Source organism: Carassius carassius, chromosome 5 (assembly GCF_963082965.1).
Source record: "Carassius carassius chromosome 5, fCarCar2.1, whole genome shotgun sequence".
Taxonomy (NCBI): domain Eukaryota; kingdom Metazoa; phylum Chordata; class Actinopteri; order Cypriniformes; family Cyprinidae; genus Carassius; species Carassius carassius.
This window is the reverse complement of record NC_081759.1, coordinates 9,100,775-9,109,452: the sequence shown is the minus strand read 5'-3', so window position 1 is coordinate 9,109,452 and position 8,678 is coordinate 9,100,775. Positions and strand designations below refer to the sequence as shown.

The 8,678-nt window shown below is 35.6% G+C and overlaps 1 protein-coding gene across 1 annotated transcript; it reads right to left on the bottom strand.

The window, feature by feature from the left end:
- Positions 1 to 521: 521 nt before the first annotated feature.
- Positions 522 to 7,378, bottom strand: psat1 (phosphoserine aminotransferase 1). The gene is made up of 9 exons (XM_059549681.1): positions 7,182 to 7,378; positions 5,795 to 5,855; positions 5,640 to 5,709; positions 5,342 to 5,547; positions 5,028 to 5,200; positions 4,687 to 4,856; positions 3,603 to 3,731; positions 1,271 to 1,408; positions 522 to 995 (listed from the first exon to the last, which is right to left on the bottom strand). The coding sequence occupies exons 1-9, from the start codon at positions 7,236 to 7,238 to the stop codon at positions 893 to 895; spliced, it is 1,107 nt and encodes a 368-aa protein (XP_059405664.1). The 5' UTR covers positions 7,239 to 7,378; the 3' UTR covers positions 522 to 892.
- Positions 7,379 to 8,678: the final 1,300 nt, after the last annotated feature.

Here is an 8,678-nt window from a genome sequence, read left to right as displayed (position 1 = left end):
CTTTTTATTAAACTTAGTTTGATTTATTTCCAGAATACATTTTAAATGCTTTTAAACGAAGTTCGCTGAAATATGCAGTATTGAACAAACAGGGTTGCCAGATCTGAATAGCTAAACTGGACCAATTACAAGAAAAACGCCAGTACCTAAAATTTCACAAAGGCCCCTACCAGTGCCCAGCCAGAAAAAATATCCTTACTTGTGGGAAGACCATGACATACTTCTGTCGAATATTTTAGTAGAATATAATTATGTTAGCTATAAGTTAAACTTAGAAAAAAAACAACATGCTGCATCATTTTAAAAATAGGCCAGTGTTGCAGCAAATCAGACGTGGGAACCCTGGGAAGAAACTTACTGAATGGGTTCATTAATGCTAAAAGAGATAACGATAATTCTATATTACAAAATTAATTCACATTCCCATAAATTCACATACTTGTATCAAAATTTAAAATGCATGTTCATTTAATCTTAAGAATTTCATCTCTACTCAGGAATAAATACTGCAGTGATTATAGTAGATTTTTAATAGTTTTCTATTTTATTTTCGGTTGTATCACAGTATTCGGTGCATTCAGCTACTAATAACACACATTTATATTAGTAAAACATGGAATGTTTTGGAAAATAATTCAAATACAATTTTACACGTATTAAGGCACACTACAATTTGAATTAAGTGGTTAGTTAAAAAAAAAAGTTATGTGACAATGACAACCATTTGCTACTGAAATGAATTAGTGTTTTTTTTTTTTATATATAGTCCATTTATCAGCTACAACTTGTTGCAGTAAATGCTGCAAATTCATTAGTGTCACTCCAGTTTAAAGGAATAGAAACCCCTTATTAATGCAAGTAAATACTACTACTTGCAAAAAAGGTTTAGAAGCTACTGGTGGTTCTTCAGGAATTCTTCCATATAGGCGCCAAGAGCCTTCACATCTTCAACAGTCACTGCATTGTACAGGGAAGCCCGGATGCCACCCACAGACCTGAAAAAGCAAAGTGAAACAATCAGAAAACCGAATCTATTCACTGTATAACATGTATAAAGTAAACTGCTATATGCCAGACAGACCAGCACCGATTTGTTCATAAACAATGTGTCCATATTATGTAGAAATTACACAGAAGTAGTTATTAGATGCAGTTATTACAACATTACTCTTCCATTAAAGCTAATGAAAATGTTTTCTGTCAAGCTATGCAAACAATGAATTAACACTAATTACAAAGACAGACGTAGTTTTTAATTTTCATACAACACCTGTGTCCTTTAAGTGAGATCATGCCAAGTTTAGAAGCACCATCAAGAAATGCCTTTTCAAGACTTTCATCCCCTTCCTTCTTTCCGATTCGGAATGGAATGTTCATGCGGCTTCGGCACGCCATGTCAACCGGGCATCTGAAAGAGTCCGTATGGTACATGATAAATAAGGCGAGTCATTTTGACAAAAACAGATGGTCTGACTTTAACTTTGTGAAATTATGCTAAATAAAATAACTACACAAAATAAAAACACAACACAAATTCACTCTTTGACAGCAGGTGGTGCTTATGGAACATCAGCAATACAGCATTCCCTTGGTTACCACTGTAAACAAAGTAGGCCTGCCCTTATAAATACGACATTAATATTAGGGTTGTCATCATTAACGTGTTAACACATGCGATTAAATTTATAATTCTTAACGCATTAAAATAATTTTACGCAGTCAACACAAAATTACTGAAGCACTATTTCTATTCTAACCCTTTAACCCAATTTTGCTTCTCTGCTTGCAATCAGATCATTTTAAGTTGCTAAACTCCGGGAAAGTTTTCAGTCCAATGATCCAGGAAGCGAATGCGTTCAAACAATCCGTCCAAAACAGCACTAATATAAAGGAAACCAGGCTGATTACATCAGAGATTGCAGAGCTCTGTCATATTCTGTGATTGTCTCTGAAGAGCGTCACACGCACTGTGTGAAGTACAGACTAAATGGACTGTCAACACATCACACCGCTGTATGGCCAGATGAGACGCAAACTACAATTTCTCAAAACTTGCTAGTAAAGTTTTGATGGATGAAGACTGCAATCAAGGTAAAGACGATTGCGGTGGCGCACAGGAGTCATACAGTAAGCCCGCGTGAGTCCGTTATAATAATGCATGTACGAGTGCTCTTGACACACTGATCCCACACTGTATTTATGCAATACAGTGTGCACACGTTGTTTCCACGCACATACACAATAATGAATGGATCTGTCTATAGAAGTAGATATATGCAGTCAGCAGGTGGTTGGTTTAGGTTTTTTTTGCCATATCCATGTGGTCTTTTTTCGGTATCGCAACTTGACTTCTCTAAAATGTAAAAAAGGCTCTTTGCTGTTGCACTGTACACATACTATACAATTCTGGGGTTTCCTTTTTTCCTTTCATATGTGCTTAAATGGGCTCCTTTGGTGTCCTTTTGGAGTTGGTAAGTGTCCTTTTTTGGAAAGACATCTAAATTTATCTTGAAAAAAGCTTGCAGAAAATACAGATTTTTGAGAATCACCCTTTAATCTTTTGGTTTACTTTGCTGGATATAGCAAATGATGACAAAATAAACATTTGAAACAAGATACCGTATTTTTTGGACTATAAGTCGCACCCGAGTATAAGTCGCATCAGTCCAAAAATACGTCATGATGAGGAAAAAGACATATATAAGTCGCACTGGACTATAAGTCGCATTCATTTAGAACCAAGAACCAAGAGAAAACATTACCGTCTACAGCCGCGAGAGGGCGCTCTATGTGTTCAGTGTAGACTACAGGAGCACTGGGCAGCATAGAGCGCCCTCTGGCGGCTGTAGACGGTAATGTTTTCTCTTGATTCGTTTCTCTTGGTTCATGTCAAATTAATTTTGATAAATAAGTCGCACCTGACTATAAGTCGCAGGACCAGCCAAACTACGAAAAAAAAGTGTGACTTGTAGTCCGGAAAATACAGTAGGTCTACGCTTAATTTCACAAAGTGTGCGATTAATCATGGAAAAAAGGGTGTGATTAACCTGATTAAAAATTGTAATCGACTGACAGCCCTAATTAATATATATTATAAGGCGGTAAGGTGAAAAGAAAATACCATCTAAAGTTTTCTGAAGACAGTCAGTTCCCCTCAGAGATAAATTCAAATAAATGCCCATCCTCAATTCAGTAGGATTTTAGAATTTTCTTCCAATATTTCGCTCATCATGAACAGTGAGCTTACATAGTTTAACCATGGTATCTGTAGTAAAACTGTGGTTATACAAACAGTTATCAATACACCATTGTTTACTACACTTTTACTGCAACAAAATTGCGGTTAATAAGGGCTGCTCTACCTGCTACAGTATTTTCTCCTTTTTACATTTTTATTATACCAACAATTTTTTTATTTACAAATTTTTATTATATTAACTTAAAGATTAACATTAATGATTAAAAACTTAATAAGTTTAATGTTTAAATGTCATGTATTATGAATAAACTTGGGTGTAAAGAATATATTTATCTGAAAAACTGTGATCCAGAATGTTAGAAATGTTTGGATGTTTACGACAGAAAATGACAGAATCACTGACGAGTAAAATCCATTGGAGCAGTTGATAATGTCATAGACGATGTCCGATTTCTGTTTGTTCAGTCGTTCCATGGCATCCGCCCCTCCGTTGTTCTTGATCCACTCCAGAACCAAACCCATAATGTAAATACTGCAAGAAAAACAAGCATTATTTTAATAATATTAATGTTGAGGTTTAAAATAGGTGAACACAAATTACTTAAAAAAAATGAGAAGAGTACAGTCTTTTAACATTTAAAGTTTCTCTCTCACATCCATGTAGGCTGGAAAAGTGATCTACAAACAGATCTTAAAATAAGTTTAAAATAATCATTCATAGCTGCACATATAATATATATGGAATAACCCCCATATATAACATAAATGAATCACCCTGTAGCAGATCTGTACAGGTGGAACTGGGGGAGGTGGAAGGTTTCTGAAGTGTGATGCAACTGCTACAGCAAGCACTAGCTAAGTATTTGAATGTTGAGCAGCAAGCTCATCAGCTGCTGATGCAAAAAAGAACCAATCAGCAGCGCCATGTGATAATGATGTTATTACATTAGATTGAGTTAGAACTATCGGCCTGCGCAATCTAGAGTTTCATGACTTGGAATATTTCACAATATTATTATTTTTACTGCATTTTTGATTAAATAAATGCTGCCAGCCTTAGTGAGAATACAAGAATTTTAAAAAGTTAAAAATCAACTGCTGCTTGACTGGTAAGCCTTTGTGGTTACCATACCGTAAATTAATTTGACATGAACCAAGAGAAAACATTACCGTCTACAGCAGCGAGAGGGCGCTCTATGCTGCTCAGTGCTCCTGTAGCCTACACTGAACACATATATCGCCCTCTCGCGGCTGTAGACGGTAATAAAATCTCTTGGTACTAAATAAATGCTACTTATATATGTTTTTTTTTCCTCGTCATGATGTATTTTTGGACTGATACGACTTATACTTAGATGCGACTTATACTTAGGTGCAACTTATAGTCCGAAAAATATGGGTATTGTTTTTCTTGATTACAGCTACCTAGAATTGGCAACCTGACAATTATGTTAGTAATTTAAATGAAGACTACAGAGGCACGGTACCTGAAGCATGGAGGAGTGTTGTAGAGTGAGTTATTGCCAGCCTGCACCTGATAGTCCAGTATAATAGGGCACTCGTTCAAAGCCTTGCCCATCAAATCCTCTCTGACAATGACAACCGTCACACCAGCACACCCGACATTCTTCTGTGCGCCGGCAAATATCAGACCAAACTGTAAAAATAAACAGAGACTTACAGCATTAATAACCATTTAGGTTAAAAAAATCATGATATCTGTGAAAAACTGCAGCTACTGGTGTATTAGTTACTATACTAAAGTAGCAAGTCTAATGAACTACTGTGCTATTTTTATTATAAAGGCAATGAACAAAGTATCCCCAACCTTTGACACATCTACTGGCCTGGAGAGGAAGTTTGATGACATATCACTGACAAGAAGCACTCCTTTAGTGTCCGGGATGAAGTTAAACTCAACGCCGTGCACCGTCTCATTGCAGCAGTAATAGACGTAAGATGCTGAAGGATTCAGTGACCAAGTGCTACTGTCTGGGATTTCTGTGAAAATAAAGTTTGCTTCATCACCAGAAGTCATGTGATGATCAAAGCTGTGCTTAATCTGTTTTTGTCTGTGCTTTAATCTGTCCTTCATAAAGCACCTCTCAGCTAAGAAAATATAGCTGTACTTTAATTACTTACTGGTGTAGCTATCCATTTTTGGATGAATCACGTTCACTTTTCCATACTTCTCTGCCTCTTTGGCTGCCTTTGCAGACCACGTCCCAGTGACCAGATAATCAGCACACCTGTCCTCCTTCAGACCAATCAGATTCAGAGGAACCCCACTGAACTGTCCCGAGCCTCCGCCTTGCAGGAACAGTATCTTATAGTTTTCAGGTACATTCCTGTTCAGATTGAATGCAAAGTATACATTTGCTATGGAGTTTAAATGAAGACGTCTCCAATTTCTAGTTGAGGGACAGATGTAAACACTCACAGAAGCTCACGGAGAAGGTTTTCAGTAGTGTTTATAATCTTGGAGAAATCAGACGATCTGTGGCTCATTTCTAAATGCAAGAAAGAATTAAACACCTCAGAAACATAGCATTAAACACAGAAATTAAAACATTACAAATGCAGAAGAATGCTTGCCAAGAATGCTTATCCCAGTGCCACTGCAATCCAGCATCTCCTTCTGTGCTTGAAGTAAAACCTAAGAATAGACAAATATCCAATAAATAACTTTTTTATTGTTTTAAATCAAAAACAGGATTGCATGCTTTGTCTTTACTGCCATTAACAAAAGGTCTTTAGAACTGGCTTTTAAAGGAATTGATCACTCAGAAATGAAAAACTGCTAACAATGTCCCAAGGATGCAGATGAGTTTGTTTCTTTATGGGAACAGATTTGGAGAAATGTAGCAGATCATAACTTGCTCACCAATGGATCCTCTACAGTGAATGAGTAATCTCCAGTCCATCAGTAAATGTATTGTCAAGTGAAAAGCTGCATGTTTGCCAAAAACAATTGATTGATTAAGATGCTTTTAACTTCAATCTGTCACTTCCAGCTAAAAGTTCCAAACAAATATGTTGGTGGAAAGGGGGATGCACTTTTTCACCAGTGTCCCACCAGTGTTATTATGGACTAATATTTTGGCCAGAGGTGACTTTAAAAAGTTAAAACTTACAAACATATAACTTCTCTCCTCACAAGACATTAACTGATGGACTGGAGTGGTGCTTGTGGATTATTGTGATGTTTTTATCAGTTGTCTGGGCTCTCATTGTGACGGCACCCATTCACTGCGCAGGGTCCATTGTTGAGCAAGTGATGTAATGCTACATTTCTCCAAATCTACCTTCACCATCTTCATCATTTTCAACAGGCAGCACAGAAAAGATGAAGTTAAAAACCTGAATTTCTGTTAATTAAACAACCAAAAACACCTCGGTCAGAGTTAGTGACCTAATGAGAAATGACATGCTACTAAAAAAAAAAAAGGAAAAAAACCCCGATTCAACTAGCAAACTATTCAGAGACGCGCAGATCTTTGACATTTTTCATAAATCAAAACAAGTCTTTCAGTCTCTCTGAACCTATTTCTGTGTTTGAATATACGAAGTGTGCTTTATATTTACATGTTTGCTGATTTATGTTTTCAGAGAGTTGCATTTCAGTCAACAGGCGAATCTGAATGCCAAGTTGCGGCTGATGCAACATTGGCACATGCAGACAAGCAAAACGCAAAAGTGTTGTTTTAATGCTTACAGCGCATCCAAAATCATGTACGACGTTTTTGCACTTTACAGCATCGTAAACAGTTTTGCACGCTGATTCTGCATGCACACTGCTGGTGGTTTGTAGTTGATAGATAGATAGATGATGTAACGTTACGTTAATCGTAGAGTTCTGATCTATGATCACGCATTGTTTACGCTACTATCAATGCGAAGACGCAAAAACGTATGTTTTGCAAAAATATAATGAACTCTTACTGTATAATATTTTTGACCATTATTTTGGGGATGCACTTACCGACTGTGGAAGTTTAGCTGGACCCGCTCCGAAATTGATGGTCTGTTTCTTCTCCATGTTTTCAACACTGTTTATTATGGCCGTGGGATTGAAGTCGTTCTGAAACTCTTCCACTTCACCTACTTTTCTCAAAGTGATTTGGACTGACACTAATATTCTCTCCACACATGATTACACCTAATGTGCAAGTTTCCTGCTTGTTTTCATTGGCTCAGGGTATATTCGGAACGTCTGCTTTCTGCTGTATGATTGGATGGTGTGTTTATGACGTTCGCTTCATTAAATATTCATGAGCTTATGGGCCACATATGCATTAAAAAAAGGGTTTACTCTTTCATGTTTTGTTTTATTTATTTTTCTCTTTTTTTCCAGAAGATAACTAACACAAATGGAGATTTTTTTTAGTTATCTTCTGAAACTCTAGGATAGATGTCTTTATGGTACTATTTTTTCTCTGAATTATCCTTTGTAGTTTTGGATCTTTTTGACTTTCATTGTACATTTTTAAATACATTTGTTCAATAATACCTTTCCTTGAGGATTTTACTTAAAATATATTTATTTTCTGTAAAGTGTTTTGTAAATATGGATGAGCAACCAGCAGAAATGTAAATACTACTAATAAAAAAGTTATTATTTTTCCTTCATTTTTTTATGATTTAATTATACATTTATTTATTGTTATCTTTATTCCAACACGTATTTATTCCTATATTTAATTACACTTTTATTAATTTAAACAATTTATTTATTGTTATTATTCTGTCTCGTGTATGAATCCATATTAATTTTCCCATTGTTACATTTATTTATTAATTAATTAATTAATTAATTATTAATTTCTGCAGGTTGGTCCTCCATACGTAAACACTTATATTTTGAGAGAGCCTTACAGTATATAATAATGTTGGATTCTTTCAGCAGGTGGCGGTATTTTTCAGAGAATTAGAGAAGAAACAGATTTTTTTTTACAAGTTTCTCTTCCTGATTTCCACAAGGGTCAGTTCTAATCAGTCTGTAATCGAGACATTTCTGTAGTCTCAATATGTCACATTTTGTCATTTATTATTATTATTATTAAAATCTAATCGGCAAACAGAACTTGGTAAAAGCTCAACGTCAGTCAGTCTGAAATCAACCACCACAAAATATCAACACCTAATGAAGTTTTAATCAAATGTTTAATACATTTTCCACAATTTGTAATTTGTAAAAACTATGAACATGGACACATAAAATGCAATAAAATGCTCGGAAATTAAAGCGATACTTAAAGTCATTCTGTCTTGGGACAAATGCAAGCCAAAGTAAAAGAGGAAAACAGTACAACATGTCATTTATCACTTTTCTAGCTGTTTGTAATTACAGAACAAGAAATCTAACAGGGATTACACTCCGGTTTCTACAAAAACATATTTTACAAAGCATAACCTGAAATTGTTACCAACTACCAATACAAAAATTCCCACAGATATTTTAAAGGGTTCGCCCAAATAG